At 34.6% G+C, this 18,321-nt stretch overlaps 8 protein-coding genes and 2 non-coding genes across 10 annotated transcripts; 6 read left to right on the top strand and 4 right to left on the bottom strand.

Moving 5' to 3' along the window:
* The first annotated feature begins 1,980 nt into the window (after positions 1 to 1,980).
* Positions 1,981 to 2,053, top strand: TBLA0Atrna24A. Its single transcript has one exon. It is a non-coding gene; the product is annotated as a tRNA-Ala (tRNA).
* A 4-nt stretch (positions 2,054 to 2,057) lies between these two features.
* TBLA0Atrna27G lies at positions 2,058 to 2,128 on the top strand. Its single transcript has one exon. It is a non-coding gene; the product is annotated as a tRNA-Gly (tRNA).
* A 1,103-nt stretch (positions 2,129 to 3,231) lies between these two features.
* MSA1 (Msa1p) lies at positions 3,232 to 4,812 on the top strand (the record flags this gene model as incomplete). The annotated part of the gene is made up of 1 exon (XM_004178190.1): positions 3,232 to 4,812. One exon carries the CDS (start codon positions 3,232 to 3,234, stop codon positions 4,810 to 4,812), a length of 1,581 nt encoding a protein of 526 aa, XP_004178238.1.
* A 282-nt stretch (positions 4,813 to 5,094) lies between these two features.
* Positions 5,095 to 6,735, bottom strand: ALG8 (dolichyl-P-Glc:Glc1Man(9)GlcNAc(2)-PP-dolichol alpha-1,3-glucosyltransferase; the record flags this gene model as incomplete). Its single annotated transcript, XM_004178189.1, has 1 exon — positions 5,095 to 6,735. The coding sequence occupies one exon, from the start codon at positions 6,733 to 6,735 to the stop codon at positions 5,095 to 5,097; it is 1,641 nt and encodes a 546-aa protein (XP_004178237.1).
* Positions 6,736 to 6,950: 215 nt separating this feature from the next.
* VPS5 (sorting nexin 1) lies at positions 6,951 to 8,633 on the top strand (the record flags this gene model as incomplete). The annotated part of the gene is made up of 1 exon (XM_004178188.1): positions 6,951 to 8,633. One exon carries the CDS (start codon positions 6,951 to 6,953, stop codon positions 8,631 to 8,633), a length of 1,683 nt encoding a protein of 560 aa, XP_004178236.1.
* Positions 8,634 to 8,883: 250 nt separating this feature from the next.
* On the bottom strand, positions 8,884 to 11,340 carry TRZ1 (tRNase Z; the record flags this gene model as incomplete). The annotated part of the gene is made up of 1 exon (XM_004178187.1): positions 8,884 to 11,340. One exon carries the CDS (start codon positions 11,338 to 11,340, stop codon positions 8,884 to 8,886), a length of 2,457 nt encoding a protein of 818 aa, XP_004178235.1.
* Positions 11,341 to 12,753: 1,413 nt separating this feature from the next.
* On the top strand, positions 12,754 to 13,749 carry MTD1 (methylenetetrahydrofolate dehydrogenase (NAD(+)); the record flags this gene model as incomplete). Its single annotated transcript, XM_004178186.1, has 1 exon — positions 12,754 to 13,749. The coding sequence occupies one exon, from the start codon at positions 12,754 to 12,756 to the stop codon at positions 13,747 to 13,749; it is 996 nt and encodes a 331-aa protein (XP_004178234.1).
* Positions 13,750 to 13,900: 151 nt separating this feature from the next.
* Positions 13,901 to 14,257, bottom strand: DAD2 (Dad2p; the record flags this gene model as incomplete). Its single annotated transcript, XM_004178185.1, has 1 exon — positions 13,901 to 14,257. The coding sequence occupies one exon, from the start codon at positions 14,255 to 14,257 to the stop codon at positions 13,901 to 13,903; it is 357 nt and encodes a 118-aa protein (XP_004178233.1).
* Positions 14,258 to 15,129: 872 nt separating this feature from the next.
* UFE1 (Ufe1p) lies at positions 15,130 to 16,137 on the top strand (the record flags this gene model as incomplete). The annotated part of the gene is made up of 1 exon (XM_004178184.1): positions 15,130 to 16,137. The coding sequence occupies one exon, from the start codon at positions 15,130 to 15,132 to the stop codon at positions 16,135 to 16,137; it is 1,008 nt and encodes a 335-aa protein (XP_004178232.1).
* A 181-nt stretch (positions 16,138 to 16,318) lies between these two features.
* On the bottom strand, positions 16,319 to 18,121 carry HBS1 (ribosome dissociation factor GTPase HBS1; the record flags this gene model as incomplete). Its single annotated transcript, XM_004178183.1, has 1 exon — positions 16,319 to 18,121. The coding sequence occupies one exon, from the start codon at positions 18,119 to 18,121 to the stop codon at positions 16,319 to 16,321; it is 1,803 nt and encodes a 600-aa protein (XP_004178231.1).
* Positions 18,122 to 18,321: the final 200 nt, after the last annotated feature.

Here is an 18,321-nt window from a genome sequence, read left to right as displayed (position 1 = left end):
GTACCAAAACTGCAGCGGACCAGGGGTCTTGGATCCAATCTTCATACCAATCAACTGGGGTGATTCTCACTATACTGTTTATTGGAAATACTAAAGTTGAATCTTCAATTTCTTCAATTATTGCAACTTTATTAACTTCATTAGTGGTAATTTCATTTTCCGTAGCAGGTCTACTTAAGGCATCTGCGACATGATTAAGTGATCCTTTAATGTATTCTAAGGTGAAATCAAACTCAGTTAAGAAGTCTAACCATCGTGAAATTCTTGCAGAGGGTTCTTTCTTATTTCTGTATGCCAATAAGGATATATGATCAGTTCTTAAGATGAAGTGGGTGTCCATTTAGATTGTATTTGAAGTGTTGTAAGTTTTGAATGATATACAACAATTCTATTTCTCCAACCGGATAATGTGCTTGAGTAGTTTTTGAAAAATAATCAATTACACCAACAAGTTGTCCCAAACGTTCTAGTACCCCCACCAAGAGCGATAGTGCTAGCATCTGTAGAAAGACGGTATTCGTCACCAGGAATAAATGGGACTAGTACGGGTGCTGAGCATAACTTTTGTTTGAGAGTAATAACCGCTTGATCTTGTTTCTTGGACCAATCACATTTTTTAGAAATAAATTCAATAATAGGTTTGGACAACAATGAGCACTGGGGAATAAATTTCCTATAATAGTTTACCATTCACAGAAAGGATTGAGCTGATTTAATTGTGTTTGGCGTGGGCATACTGCTCGAATTTTTTCTTGTTGTACCATAATACCGTTTTTACCCAATCTGAATCCTAGGAATTCTACAGACTCTTGTAAGAAATGACATTTCTTCTTTTTGCATACCAAATTTTCCTTCTTCAAGATTTGTAACACTTTGCGGATATCTTGAAGATGAGATTCCTTATCTTTCGAGGCAATTAGGATATCATCTAAGTAAACAAAACAAAAACATTAGGAATATTGCCTATTAACCGTTGCATGTATCTAGAAAAGGTAGCTGGGGCGTTACATAAGCCAAACGGCATTACTTTGTATTAATAGTGGCCAAAAAGGGGTAGTAAAGCCGGTCATTTCTTCACTATCCGGATCTAGTGGAATCTGATGATAGCCCGAATGTAGATCCAGAGTGGTAAAAGAAGCACAATCGCCGAGTTTACTTACAAATCGTCTATTCCGAGGTAATGGAAAGGATCCTTAACTGTAACTTTGTTTAACTCTCTGAAATCGACAACCATCCTAAAACTACCGTCTTTTTTCTTAACTAATAGTACAGGTGATGAGTATGGAGATTTACTCTTTACTGATAAACTGATTTTTTAACAAATCTTCAACAATTTGGCGGCATTCTTTCTCTAATTTCGGTGTTAAACGGTACGGGGAGCTAGACGAGGTGGTCGTCCTCCCTCCTTTAAGATAATATCATGTGAGTATGACTTAGTACCAGCATTAGGAGGAAGAGTATCAGTTACAGTAGTAGCAAAATCTTGGCGGATATCAGCAGGAAACAGCGTAAACCAATCAGAGGCGAGGGTAGAATCTAGGGTAAGCACAAATAACGAGGAAAGCTTCTGAATAACATCATAGGAGTCAAACTTACCTTGGAAGGCTTGTTTAAAAGCCTCTTTGAAGGTGTCAAAGGCCATTTCGGACACATCGTGGTTGCCAGAGAAGGTCATGAACCAGTCTAAGGCCCGACCATATAAATTAGCAGCCAAATGACAGATACGTTCATAATCGTTCGTAACACGTTTTACGACAAACTGCACTTCGAGGGATTGCAAAAAAATTAAAGTTCCTCATATCTTTACCGGTGAGCGTAATTTCAACTGGCATGACAGCAACAGGAGAAGACATAGTGACAAAATAACCGAAACAGTGGGATAAAAACAATAATAAAAATACGCTACCAGGTGTTGTAAACCAACTTAGGAGTACGATACATTTAAGTAATCTCGTCTACAACAACCAACAAGAAATGTATGGGCGTGTGGCGTAGTTGGTAGCGCGCTCCCTTAGCATGGGAGAGGTCTTCGGTTCGACTCCGGACTCGTCCAGTCGGCGCAAGTGGTTTAGTGGTAAAATCCAACGTTGCCATCGTTGGGCCCCCGGTTCGATTCCGGGCTTGCGCAATTTTTTTGACGAGTGTCATAATTTTTGTGATTGCAATCTATGTATCTTGTAAGTTCCTCCTCCTTCTTCTATTGCAGCAAGTTGGAGTTCTAACTATATTATACTTGGTATAAAGGCTCTATTTATCTAACTGTGTATGTATGGTAATTAAGATATTAATATTTTTCTCTAGACTGAGAAACTCAACCTGTTCGTTGCTTTCTTCGCTCGTTGCTTTCTTCATTTGTTCTTCGTGTAAGATTGTTCCTTTTTATATTCACATTCTCTAGTTCTTGTTCTATGTTTGTTTTTCGTGTCACCTGATTTGTGTCTGACCTTGACAAATCTATACATAATAATCCTTGAAATCACGTGATACATATTCTTAGAATATGAGACAGCTTTGCTACTCCCAGTAGTTTATCAACTGTTTATTAAACTATACAACTATATACCTGAGCCTATGTAAGGTAAATATTATTATTATTACGTTTCGATTTGTTCACTCCACACTTCCATCTTTTGTATTTCCTCCCTTTTGTTCTACTTTAACCCTATTTCCTCTTGATTAAACTGGAGTTTGTTATGTCTATACTAATGAACGTTTCTTGGAGATTTTTCTCAATGCACAATGCACAATGCATAATGGAAACTAACAAGAATGCAAAAACACACATGCTTTGCCCGTGCATTTGCGTCATCCGCACCTTTCTTTTTCTCAGCTCGCCGCCTCCCCTATTCGCACGTGCCGGCTCGCACGCGTATATATACTCGGGGTGTTTGCGGCGTACAAGTAGTGTGCTGCGCTGCGCCTGCGCTGTGCGCTGCGCGATATAAGAGGGCCTGCCACACGTGCATGAGATAGCCGCGCTGCCTGTACTGCATCTTCCTGTACTGCATCTGCTCTGCCTGCATCTGCTCCACCCTGCCTGCCTGCCTGCCTATCCTTTCGCCGTCTGCGCCTGTCCATTCCCGCCTGCGCCTGCCACGCCCCCTTTAATTCCTCGCCACTGCCAGCCTATTTCACTCTCTGCACTCTGCCTAGCCTATTGCAACCCTGCAACCCTGCAACCCGCAACCCGCAACCCGCAACCCCGCAACCCGCAACCCCGCAACCCCTGCCATGCCCGACTCCCACCGCCGCCGTGGCCGCCCACCTCTCACCAAGACCTACGCAGACCCCCTCCAGAGCCCCATGGCCCACTCCTCCCAGCAAGTCCAACGCCTGGGCACTCTGGGCTTCACCAAGCCGCTCATGCGTGTCCCTGCAGCCGCCCCGTCGCCTCTGCGCCACACCCGCCGTGCAGACACGCCCCGCACGCCTCACCGCTCGCTGACCAAGAAGGGCCGCTTCCGTGGCGTGCTTCTGGCCACGCCTCCACCACGCCCAGCCTACGCCTTTGTCCAGGGCCACTCCCTGCCAGAACACTCCCTGCCTGGCCACTCCCTTCCGGACCACTCTGCTCCGGGCACGGGCCTGGGCCACCCTACGCCGGACCACAGCGGCCCGGGCCACTCCACCCCAGCACGCCCCACGCCCCAGCGTTCTTCGCCCCACGCCAATTGCAGTTCAAGCACACCCACGCCAGCCCTCCGTCTGGCTGTTGCCAACGGCCACGCCTCCATCCGTGCCGCCGTGTGCGAGCCGCCCAGCGTACAGCCGCCCAGCCCGCCACCCACCGTGCGTCGCGACCAGGTCACTGCTCTGCTGCGCAAACTGCGCCACTCTGCGAAACCCATCGAACCCGTGGATGCTGCACAGTCGGGCCCTGGAGACTCCCCCACGCTTCCAGCCATTGTGGAGTCTGCTGCGGTGTCCAATTGTCCTTCCGGAGCACAGACGCCCGAGGCGGACGGCTGTGCAACCGCCTCTACAAACGCCTCCGCTTCCACCTCCGCTTCCACCTCCGCAAACGCCTCTGCAACTCCAGCCCCTCAAGTCTCCTCAGCAGCCGTCCCACTGGCAGCCCCTCAGCTATTCCCCTCTCCCTTTTCTGCCGTGTTCAAATTCTCAGGCACTGATCCGCTATTGCTGACAGACGACGCAGCAGGCCACTGGCATGATCTACTCCAGCACCAATTGGCCCTGGCCTCTCCCCGTTCTGCCGCCCATCATGCCTCCTCAACAGCCCCTCACGCCTCGTCGTCGTCCTCCACCTCTGCCACCACCTCGAATGGCACTGCCACAAATTCATCCCAACAATCTCACCACATCTCTTCTTTGGCATTATCCACTCCTCCTTCTTGGATTTCGTTGGCTTCCCCTACAAAACTCTTTTCTCCTCTGCGTAAAAACTCAATCGTCAAGACTCCCAAGCAACACCAACATTCGCCGATATATCGTAAATTAAGCACGTCGGGCCTATTCAACCCAATCTCTTTATCGCCGAAACAAGATGCAAACGCCAATGCAATAACTCTCACAAACACAATAGCAATCTTGCCCCCTTGTACAAACAACAACACGACACCTAAACTAGAAGAACCTACCACTCCGAAATCCAGTTTGAAATTACCTGCTCTCTTGGAATGCACTCCTTTGATCCAACAAACAATGAATGGTTCGTTACCTTCTACGAAATTCATCCCGTCCTCATTGAACTTGGAATCCTTTTCTCCTTTGAAAGAAAGTCTTAATTCGGTCGTTCCAGAACAAGACGATGCAAGATTGGCTTTGAAACGATTGGTCGATCGTAATGCATAATTCACCCTGTGCTGCGTGCTGCGCTATACCCTTTCTATACCCTTTATATACTTTACATATTATACCTTTTATACCCACCCGCTTAATAAATATCTTATTAGACTGCATTTGCCACACGGATGCTCGGCGGCTATTCGCCCGGTGGTGATTTATAAACGTTTGCGCATCACTTGCAAATCTTTCAATTATATATTAGTCTTGACGTAATAAATAAACTCACTAGCACAGTCTCTCGCTCCGTTTCCCCACCACCATCATCATCATCAGTATAATTCACCCCACTTATACACCACCTTTGGGCATCCACAATGGTTCATCGAAATTATACAACCATGACAACCCAATCCATGAACTGATAATCCCCAAAGAACAATACACACTATAAACCATCAATCCAAGAAATTCAAACTTTTGTAATACTACAAACCGATTCTTGAACAAATCAATCATTTCTATTAGAATTACCATCAAAAACAACGAAAAAATATAAATTATTGTCAATCGATCCAAAAAAAATACTCTTCGTTGCACACTAGATGATAATTTAATAGTCTTACGGAATGCGAAAAAATAAATAATACACCAAACAATCAAATATAAACATTTCAATAAGAAATCTTGTCCCTTGAAAAGTAACGGGAATAAAGAAACATACCCTGCAGACCCCACAAGCATGAAAGATGATAATAATCGACGATCACATACCACAAGAAAGGAAAACGGGATAATAACCAATAATATCGCCTTTTCATGAACATGCCATCCAAATAAAAATGATGCAAACCCACATAAAGTCAATGATCCAATAAACCGTTTAAAAGATGGATCGAAAAGTACTGGAACCACTGCCAAGACTTGATAGAATAATGTCAAGACAAATGTCAAATTAGGTTGGATTTGAGGTAAGATGACGAAAAAAACATCCTCTACTAATCCTCTACTACCATTATTCCATCTTTTTCTTTCTTCAATCTTATCCAAATTTATAAATTTATTAAACGGAACACGAACAAATAAAATACTCAACATCTTATCTACAAATGAATAAATTGCCCAGAAATTAGGAGCCCAATACGCATGAGTAAGTCCTCTAGAAAATGGGAATAATCTACTTAATAATTGATTCATATCTCTCCAAAATGGTCCAAAACAAACTCCCATAACACAAACCACAATACCCCCCAATTTCATAAGGTTTCCCCATTGAACAACAAGGATTAAATCTTTATAACTCTTGAATTTGAAATCTTGGAAATTTAAAACATAAGCTCTTAATAAAAATACAAAATAACATGGTGCCAAATATAAGAAAATATGTTTAAAACATAATGCAATACTATAAAACAATCCACACAACAAATACCGTTTATTTTTGGCTGCAACAATAGACGCTATCAAAATCCCAAATAAAAACCCATTATATTGGAAATGGATATGATCAATCATTAAAAACCCTGGTGAAAGAATTATACTCGATGCAACAACAAAACTTTGTGTTTTTTCATTAGAACCACTATTATTAATAAACACTTGCAATACGACAAATAATAAAATTTCACTAATTATCACTGTCAATCGTTGGAAAACAATTGTACTCCAACCAAATTCTCCCTCTGGTAAAATATCCAAACATCCATCTTCCTTAACAAATTTAGGTACAAATTGGGATAAAAACCATTCGAAATATGCAAAAAATGGTGGGTAATCTAATGTCCATTGACTTGTATTTTCATAATACCATTCTCTTAGAGGTAATTTATTGGTAATAGCTAACCAATTTCTATGAACATCAAAATCCGTACTGAAATAATCCGGTATTAATAAAAGTTTTAACATTAATGCTGCTATCCAGAAATTCCAAAGTGAAAATCTGGCTGCATCTTTGTTCGTCTTATTCTTGATGTTTTTCGTAACACTTTTCATTTTGCTTTAACCATGTATATATATATATATATATATATATATATAGAAAACATAGCACTTATAATATTTTGAAATATACTTTGGTTTTCTTATTTATAAAAAAATATAAATATTTTCCCGTTCCGAAATTTAAAGTACTTTTTATAAACTACACATGCTATAAGATAAATAATACAATATATCATCAATCACCTCCCTCTCCCCATTAACAAGATATGGATGATAATTTAGAAGTAAACGTATGGGGCTCCCCTGATAATACTCCAACATCTTCTTCAAATGATCTACCAAATATTCCCTCGTTATCATTATATGATGAACAAATAAATCAAAGTACCCCTTCAGATATAAAAGAATTATTAATTCCTCAAGAAAGCCTTCTCACCGATGATGATTCATTTACTCCTCATACCAATGAATCATTATTCCCAGGTGTACAAAATTCAATACTCGATGATCATTATATTAATTCAATACCATTACATAAATCTTCAAATGATTTGAAATCAGATACAACAAAACATTTATTATTCAATTCCACCAAGTTAACAAATAAAAAGAAAAGAATTAATAATTTAAATTCAGAACAAATTATAGACCCATTAACTAATAATTTATTGCAAAAAACTACAACATCACAAGAAGATATAACATCACAAGAAAATACCACATCACCTGAAAACGCCACAACAAATGAAAATATCATATCCGAAAATTCAATTGAAAATCAAGCTTACAATACCACTACTACTACAAATGTTGAATTTCCTTTAATTAATTTCACCATAGAAATTAAAAATCCAATAAAAGTTAATGGATTTGTAAATTCGCATGTAGAATATATAATATCTTCCACTTCGAATTTATCTCATTATGAAGTTCGTAGAAGATATACTGATTTTAGATGGTTATATAGACAATTACAAAATAATCATTGGGGTATTATTATTCCTCCTCCTCCAAATAAACAAGCTGTTGGCAGATATAGAAAGTCATTTATTGAAAATAGAATGATTCAATTACAAAAAATGTTGGATGATATCGCTTCAAATCCAGTATTAAATCAAGATCAAGATTTTCTATTATTTCTAATGAGTGACAATTTTGCCAAAGAATCTATAAAGAGACAGAATTTCACCGGCTCCAAATCCTATCATGATGACAATGATTTATCAAATATTCATATTAGTATCATACAATTATTAGGCCATGATGATGCTATTCAAGTATTACAAAATGGTGGTATTGATGATGGTAATAATACTTTTATGGGTGTTTCATTTTCTTTACATCCAAAGTATATTGAACCAGATCATTTCTTTACAAAACAAATGGAAAGAATCGCCATCTTAGAAGATCAGTTTGAAAAATTATCAAGAGCTTTAAAACTTATAAATTCAAATCAATTGGAATTTGTAACTTATTTGGAAGATTTTGCCGTTTCAATTAATGATTTAGCTTCTGTAATATCGTTTCAAGATTCTCAAAGAATGTTGGAAGATTTTGCACAACTACATTTGGATTATAAAAATCAACTCATTAATAATCCAAATACAATTCATTTATATTTTGAAAACTTAATTGATGATTATTCACGATATTTTGCAAGTACAAGGGCTATTTTAAATCAAAGAGAAAAAATTGGCGATTTTTTAACTACAGCTGAATATGCCGTGAAAGAAAATAATGAAGATTTAGCTCGTTTGAATAGCAGCTCTGCTTCACAAGCAGTTAACCAAGAAAGAATATCTTTTTTATCAAATCAAAGTAAAATTTTAATGAAGAGGTCAGAAAATATAAGACAAAAATGGTATCAAGTTGGCAAAATTATAAAACAACAGATTCATGAGCTAGATACAAAGAGAATTTCTGACGTTAAACATGGTGTCGAAAACTGATGTACAAAATCAATACGTAACTCTATTAGAAAGATTTAATGAAAAACATTTTTCTTCGTCTTAATATATCCTTCTTTTTTTTTTTTTCATCGTTTTTCTTTTTCTTTTTCTTTTTTCTTTTTTTTTTTTTTTTTTGTTTTTATTATGGTATGTAATTAATTTACTATAATTTTATTATTATTTACAAAATGTTTCGTTATACAATACAATATTTTTCATTATGCAAGATCATGCAAGGCTATTTAACTCCTTAATCATCTTGATCATTTTCAAAAAATATGGTTCTCAATCTTTTGACATATTTTTCTTGTTCTCCAAGATTTTCATAATTAATAATCATTCCGTCAAATGCAAAACAATGCTCATTTGCCAAGATATCAATACAATCTTTGTTTTGTGGGATTTTTGGATATCTTTGAGAGATATGGGTTAAGATTAATTTCTTAGCTTTCATTGTATTTGATACTGTTATTGCCTCATTTATAGTGCAATGCTTTTTTTGAATAGCATCTTCAATCAATTCATTTTCTAAAGTAGCCTCATGAATTAACAAATCGGATTCATAACCAATGCCTTTAGCAAACGTTTCAAGATTAGGACGAGTATCACCTGAAAATGATATTTTAAATTGTTTATTTGAATCATGAGATAAATTGAATGTAACGCTATTAGAATATGCCCATAAACAATGTTTGGCTCTACAAGTTTGGAAAGATTTTAAATTCAAATCAAAGCACATTTTTTCAATTAGTTCTACGTTTTTCTTACCAGTTAAAATATCTATTTCAGGCTTTAGTTTCTTAATTATTCCTGATTTAAAATTTAATAATGTCTCTAATGATAATTGTTTATATTGCATACGAATTGAAGAATTATCAAGTAAATGCTCCGCATTAATAAATCTAATTTTAGCAAAAATATCTTGTTCTTCTATAGGAATACATTCTTTCAAAAAATTAAAATATAACCAAGGCGCAACAATATATAATTGTGAATTAATATCATCCTTGTTATGCTTATACCATTCAGTTAATAAACTAATTATACCTAAGTGATGATCTGCATGAAGATGACTCAAGTAGATTAATTTCGTATCTTTCATTATTGTGGCTAAGTCTCTAGATGAGAACATTCTAGTTAGTGTGCCAAAAGTATTTTCACCAGCATCAAAGAAAATAATTCTTGAATCAATGTTGCCATCTTCACGAAAAAATGGAACTTTTATTAAAGTTGATGCTACATTTCTATATTTTGAAGGTAATGCACTACCAGTCCCCAAGGTGATAACTTCCACATTTTTTTGTTTTTCTGGAGTTGAATTAAAATTGTGAAGCAATTGTTGATTTTTAATCATCGATTCATAAGAGATATTAGGATATCTCATCGATTGTACTTCTTTATCAAATATCTGATTCAATTGAGGGATATTATTAAAATTTTGTTCTTTTAGAGCAATAGATTTTCCAATGGGGTCATCTTTGGGACTTACTATCATATCATTACCTACAGAAAACACATGCACTTTATTTGACGGTATATTTGAAACTAAATCATCTTCTGATCTTTGAATTAATGAGCACCCATTAGGAACGTCTTTTTGGAAGCAATCGAAAAATTCCTTTGACAATAATTTTTCTGTATTTGGGATATTAAAACAATCCGGTTGATAAGATTTTAATTTTAATGTGGCACCAGCAGCACCTTTAAATGATATTAAGTTGGGAGAAATATTTTCATGTGAAACAAAGGATTCTACTTCAGGTCCAAACATTTCCATAAACTTGATAAGCTCTTCAGAAATTGATACATTTTCACCTATGAAATAATAAACAACTCCCAAATTTGACGCATCATAGTATTTAAACTTTTCTTGGAATAATTCTATAAATGAATCATCTGGGATATCCAAAATTAAAACATTGGGGAAAGATCTTGACTTTTCTAACACTTGTTCTGATTTAACAACTATACCATTTTCTAATGTGACATCTTCACCATTGGCCAATTTTGCAAATAATGGACCTCTTGGCACACCTAATTTCATGGCTTCCTCATTCTTGAATTTACCTCTAATGTTATTAAATTGAATTTCATAACAAGTAGTTATATTTGGAATCTTAAAATCTTTTGGTAATTCAACATTTATTGTTGGATCATTTGACGAATCATAATCATCGGAAGGTATATCTTTTGGAAACATCTTAGATACAATTTCTTTAAGATGTTTAGCTTCTTGGCGTTTAAATGGGCAATAATCATTTTGAAGGTATGCTTCTGAAATGCTAGATTCTGTTGATGGTTTTAAGACCTGGAAGGCTTTTACTTTCAATATATCATCTTTAAATACTTCTTGATCTTTCATAATGGAAGTACTTAATTGAATCCCAAATCTTAATACAAAATATCTCCAAGTAGCAATAATATAATCCAAGATTGTATTAGTGTAATGCAACTTTAATTTATCCTTCCCTTGATCAGCAATGGTTAGTATCATACCGGGTAAACCTCCAATACTACTCCAATCCAATTTACCTGTTAAGAAGATGTGTTCTACTTTAGAGATTTTAATTTTATTCTCAGTCAATGTTCTTTGTGCACCCTCAGGTATTTTACCAAATAAATATCTTTCACCACCAATAGACTGCAACAATAGCAATGGATGCTTAGTGTCACTTGTAGGATGCGTAATTGGTTGAAATGTGTACATTGATACTAAACTTGAAGTAGTTCTATTTTTCAGTCTTTGCTGCTTTTTTTCCCGTTGTAAACTCGTTTGAATATTAGCTTCTAATCTATTCCTTAAGTTATCTGGGATTTTAAATTTAGCCTTTTTTGGAGGTTTGTTTTTCGATAAGTTTTTTAAATTTGGAACAATACTATTAGGCTTGTTGCTTTTCTTTAACTCTTGAAATTGATTCTGCTTTTTCGCACGTTTCTTAGAGTTATGGATTAATGTAATCGGTCTTGTAGTTCTATAAAGTAAAGGGTTACCACTTCTATACGGATATACCGTCAATAATACATCCTTTACTTGGATGGAATAAATTGATTTAATCACTTTGAATATAGACCACTGCGGGAATGTTGAACTCTATGGGAAAAAAAAATTAAGCGATAAAAATAAAAATCTACTATTGTATAGATATTTACCGAAAAATAATAAGTCCTGAATTGAACGAAATAATGTTCTAGATTATAAAAAATATTAAATGATATGTTTTAAACTTAAACGGGACTTCTACAGACTTTATTATCTCTAATAAATAGTAGTTATTATTTTTTCCTAAAATAATTTTCAAATGAGACTCACTCCGAAATCGAAACCGGGATTATGCATGAATGCTCATCGGTTAAGTGAGTTTGATTAACTTTAACTTGTTGGCGGTAAAAATAATAACGTAATGACTAGCCAATTTCAGTAATAATCCAGTTAAGTTGAGTAATAACTAATTCGGAACCTATTATTATTTTTACCTAATTGTTACTACCTGCTCTTTACAATGTATTAAGTTTCATTGAAAGTCTGTCCGAAACTCAGTCTAATATGAGGCTCAATTTTCTGTGTTAATTAGATATTATTTCAAGTTTCTATCCTAAGAACACCTAATTTCAAAACTTCGACCTCTTCCCCACAAAATAGGCGATAAACTAACCCTTTTGATCCTCAAATAATTCTCAATTAATTCTCGAATGACTCTGCCTCACTGTCTGACTTCTTCAAACTCGGAGTTATTTTGCGATACGCTTAATTTTGCAAGAAATTAATTTTTCTAAATTAGCCTTGAAAAAAAAAAATAAATTACTTATTAAGTAGTGTTAGAGTCGCAAGATTCTTGGGACTTATAGTTGAAATTTAACTCCACTCGATACCCTGAAAAGATATGATAGCTAGAGTAGAGTAATATGTATAGCTAATAATAAAACACTTGAGTTATATATCAACTTAATTTACCGATACTTATCAGGTTGAGCAAATAAATTTATTGCAAATAATATATAAAAGAACGTGCATTTTTTTTTAAGGATTTAAATTCGCAGAACAGATTAAATCAAACAAAGATCACAAAATACATTGTGTAAAACTGTAACGAAAAAATTCAACCTAATATCAAATACTATAATGTCTGCACCAAATCCACAAGCTAAGCCTGGTTTAACCATTCTCGCATCAAAGATTTCAAAACCATATATCGAAGATATCGAAAGGGAAGTTCAAGAGTTAAAATCAATTAGACCAGATGGGCCAGTGCTAGTTGGATTTTTGGCAAATAATGACCCAGCTGCTGAAATGTATGCAAATTGGACTAAAAAAACTTCGGAATCTATGGGGTTCAAATATGAATTAAGAAGAATCGACGATAAAGACTTTTTAGAAGAAGCAATCATTGAAGCAAATAACGATGATAAAGTTGATGGGATAATGGTTTACTTCCCAGTGTTTGGTAATGCCCAAGATCAATATTTGCAACAAGTTGTATCAAGAGACAAAGATGTTGAGGGCTTAAACCATGTTTATTATCAGAATTTATATCATAATATTAGATATTTAGATGATGAAAAAGACAAAAAGTTGAAATCCATTTTGCCATGTACACCTTTGGCAGTGGTTAAAGTTATGGAATACTTAAAGCTATATAATACATTATTGCCTATGGGTAATAGAATGTATGGTAAAAAATGTGTGATAATTAATAGATCCGAAATTGTAGGAAGACCTTTAGCTGCGTTACTTGCAAATGATGGCGCAACTGTTTTTTCAATAGATATTGATAATATCCAGAAATTCACTCGTGGTGAAAAATTAAAATATAAAAAGCATCATGTCGAAGATTTAGGTAAGTTTTCGGATGAATTATTAAAGGAATGCTGTAAGGATGCAGATGTCATAATTACAGGTGTACCAGGCGACTCTTACAAGTTCCCGACTCAATACATTAAAGATGGTGCTGTATGTATTAACTTTTCATCTAATAAAAACTTCAGTGATGAAGTAAAGGAGAAGGCTTCATTTTATGTTCCAAGCACGGGTAAGGTAACGATTGCAATGTTATTAAGAAACCTCTTGCGTTTAGTAAAAAACAGAGAATATATAAAAGCTCACCCAGAAGCTGTATAGTAAGTATTTGTATATAGCATTGTTCAATTATGGAGGTATTGAATTCTTTCCCGCAAAACTCTAACGAATAAATATGAGATAACTGATATATCTGTATGGAAAACTGATGGCATTCTATTTTAACCTTAAACTCATAAATAAAATTATATTTTCATTTATCGTCATCATCAGTACGAATTCTAACAAGAGTTTCAGGTAGTGGAACAGCATTGTCTTTATCTTCGTCTTTTTCAGTAGCATTATTCTCGTTTTTCCATGATCCAACTTCATAATCACTTTGTGTATATTGCAATATCTTTAAAGAAGCTTGAGAAATAGATCTTAAAATTGAGTTCCAATGATCTGTAACTTCACTCACAGAGGCTGAATTATCTCGAATTTTTGACGTTTGAATAGCCATTTGTTCTAATTCAACTTTCAAATTATCTGTTAAGCTAGTAATTTGCTTTAGCGCCTGGAGTTCAGCCGTTTTTTCCCTTAATATATGCTCTAAACTATTTGGTTCCATAATTGATATAAAAAATATCTAGCTGGGTTGTTTATCGAATGTACAGCTAAGTAGTTATAAACGCTTCGTAGGTATCATTACTCGTTGTTTTATATTTGCTTTTTTATATGACTTTCTAAAAAACAGTGCGACGCGTCTCAAGAAAATAGTAAATGGCACATATTATTTTAACTAAAATATATCTTACTTTAGATCATTTTAATACCTGCAGCTAGAAAACAAATTGATAATATTCTATACTCGTGTAAAATTAATAAAAAAAGATGTTAAATTTTTAAATTTTACATATAAAAAGAAAGGATACTTTCCTCCAACTTTTTTAGAAATTATATTAACCTTTAAATGGCCTATAAAATTCTGAAAAAAAAAGATACATAGATAATTAGATATTGGTTCATGAATATTTCTCATAGATTTCAGCTAAATCCAAATGCAAAAATGTTACACAATAAAGCTAATACCATAATTCGACATCTTTGTAAGTGCTGCTTTTCATTTTGAGTTTAGAATGTTTTGAAAAATACTACATGTTAAAATTCTCTATTTTTAAAAAAAGAGTTGGTTAAAAAAATCCAACAGTAAAAATCTTGTTTGAATACTTTGGTAAAGGCCTAGTTGTCAATTTTATGGTGTATACTTTTCCAAATAGTGTTTCGTACTTTTATATTCTAGAATTTGTAGATTCAAATTCGGAAAATTGCGGTTAACCATTTATTAAAAGTTTAAAAATACTCAGTGAAGTTGACAAAATAATAGTAACCTTATTATATTATCTATCAGTTCTAGAAAAGCTTAACGTCAATTACTTATCACCTCTAGTTATCATCAATAATAATAATAATAATAATAATAATAATAATAATTCATTAATAATGAGTGACATAACAAATGTTTTTAGGAAGTATGTTAGTATTATTGAGGAAAATAGACGTACACCTACACTTACTCCAGATGATATAAAATCAGCATCTCAAACGCAGACACTTATTCATGAATCACTTAATGATTCTTTTATGTTTGAATGTAAGGAATTATTTAAAACAATCATTGATTTACGAAAGATTCTAATATCAATTGAACCACGGTATCTTGATGACTCTGATTTAACTGAAGAAGAAAAGGATGACATGGACACAGAAATTAGACTTCAGTTTCAACAGTATATGCAAAAATTTAGAATGCTGGAGAAATATGAAACTGAAAGACAATCACTTATAGATAAACAAGTGGAAGCTTCTAAAAACAAATTAAGCAATATTTTATTATCATCATCGAAAGGGAATAAAAAAAAATTAAATAATGATACGCATAATGAATTTAGACTGGGTGTGTTACAGTCATTAAATTTGTGGATTGGCCTTGTATCATCACAATTTTCTTCAATGCAAGAGGAGAGATTGGCTTTTCAAAAGAAATTTGAAGCAACTGATTTTAGCGTTAATTCATCTTCTCCAGTGGATCTACATCCTGAAGTTAGTATTTCTTTGTCAAAACCTTTGAATGAGGATGATCCACACGAAGAAATAAAACATTTTGAAGAAACAATTTCAAGATTAACTCAAGAGCAAGTACAACTTTTAGAAACAGAACATGAGGAATTAATAAATCATAAAAATGATCAACTTAAAAAAGTGGAGAATATTAACAAGACGATTACTGATATTGTATCAATCCAACATGAATTAGCAACACATTTACAGACACAATCACAGAATATTAACAAAATTTTGGATAACCAAGACGACGTTGAGATCAATATTAGGGAAGGTAACAAACAGTTGGCAAAAGCCAGAAAATCAGCAAGTAGGACTGCTAAAATGACCACATACATAGCCATAATTTTGGGTATTCTAATCTTGTTCCTAGATTATATAGGCTAAATAGATATCTATACTATAAATAAAAACATATCAGCATACTACATATTAATCATTAATTTAGTGTTTATTTTTTTTTTTGGAAAATTTACATGAATGCATATACCTTATCACACTAATAGCGATAAGTATCATGTTAAAATGCCAAATATTCTAGAAGTCCGGCAAATCAATTGAATGAGTTTTAAATCGAAGAATCCAGGATGATACCTGCTGCAATCGTCTTACCATCTTTACGCAAAATAACTCTACCAAGATGCTTATTTTGTTGAAATGTTAATATTGGTATCCATCGTTTTTTCTCAACTAATTCAACTTCAACAATGGCTGCTTGGCCTGAACTCAAATGTCTAACCTTTTTCTTAATAATTTTTTCCACATCGTGTTTATCGACTAAAGATACCAATTTATTAATTCTTGCAGGTTGTTCGCGTACGCCTTTAAATAACATAACTGGAGTGCCCGGTAAGATAGGCCTACCTAATTTAAAAGTTAGCATATGCAACTTTAAATTCTGAGATGGTGGAATTTCTATTGTAACGTATGCTCCTAAATCACCCGCTTGAATATCTTCTGGAAATGCATGGCGCAGTTTTAATGTAACAAAGTCGTTTTTTATGGCAATAGGAACAGTTTTATCTTCATTTCCACTCGTAATTTTATCAACTAACACACTTTGTTCCGATGGGTAAATGGTTATAGTTTCACCTGGTTGAATAGAGCCAGCTTCCACTCGTCCTGTAATGATAGCTTCGCCTGCCTTTTTAGATGTGGTAACATCTGTAATAGCAAATAAGAATGGAGTATCTAACACCTCAGAACTAGAGACTTTATAAACTTTCTCAGCTAATTCTTCCAAGCGCTGAACTAAGTTTGGGCCTTGGTACCAGTTTTGAGCTTCTGGATAAGGTATTTTATAAACACCGGCACCTGATAGCCCACTAACAGGTACCCACTCAATCTGATTCTCTTTAAAGCCAATTTCATCGAAGAAAACTGATAGATCTGCCTTCACCTTCTGAAATCTTTCTTCTGACCAGTTCACACTATCCATTTTGTTCATAACTATAATTAGATAATGTACACCCATACTTCTTGCCAGCAATGCATGCTCTTTTGTCTGTCCATCTAAGTTGAAACCTGATTCAAATGCATCGGTACCACAATCGATTGACAATACACCAACATCCGCTTGTGAAATACCTTGGATCGCATTTGGAACAAAATCTCTGTGGCCTGGTGCATCAACAATAGTGAACTTAACCTTATCAGTTTCGAAATCACTTGTACAAATAGAAACAGTGACACCACGCTCTCTTTCTTCTTTTGTTTGATCCATAACCCAAGCTAAATGAAAAGAACCTTTACCAATACTTTCACTTTCTTTTTTTAATTTACGAATTAATTGATTATCCACAGCACCAATATCGTACAATAGTCTACCCATTAAAGTAGACTTCCCAGCATCAACATGGCCTAAAACAACAAAACTACAGTGAGGCTTTGTATTTTCAATATACTTTTTAATATCAATCATATTTCTTGGTTTAGTTGGAACAGTTGTTCTTTTATATGTTTTTAATACTGGCTCATCCTTTTTATCGATTTTATCATCTTCATCTTCAAACCATACTTCATCATTGCCGGTTATACTTAGTTTTTTTGTATCAGCAGATAAAGAATTTACAGCTTGAGGTGTGGCGATAATTGGTTTTGGTGCTGGAGTCTTTTTTTTTTTGTACGTTCTTTTCAAATTAATCAAAGCTTGATCTAGATCAAAGTCTGAATCAAAAATAGCTAATTTAACAGCTAGATTATTCCAACCTTGGTAATCTTGTAATGCCTTCTTTGCTTGTGGGAATTGTTGACTCATTAAATCATATTCTTCATCATTTAAATAATCATCAAATTCTTGCTCATCTTGGAAATCTGGAATATCATCGTGAAAATCTTCTAAATCATCATCGTCGTAATCATAAGGCGCCATCTTTCTTTATAGAACTTTTGCTAATAGTAAACTTGTATTACGTAGCTATATTAAGCATTTTGAAAATTAGGATTGATTTTTTTTTAGAAAATGTTATACGCTAGATAAGATTTTATAATAATTTTCTTACGTTTCATAGGTGCAAAAAGATTCATTATTCGGTCCCTGGGTGTAAAATCTGCAAGATAGAAAAATCTCTA

The sequence above is a fragment of the Henningerozyma blattae genome, chromosome 1, assembly GCF_000315915.1.
Source record: "Henningerozyma blattae CBS 6284 chromosome 1, complete genome".
NCBI classification, from domain to species: Eukaryota; Fungi; Ascomycota; class Saccharomycetes; order Saccharomycetales; family Saccharomycetaceae; genus Henningerozyma; species Henningerozyma blattae.
Note: the sequence above shows the minus strand (reverse complement) of the source record. Positions and strands in the feature narration are given on the sequence as shown.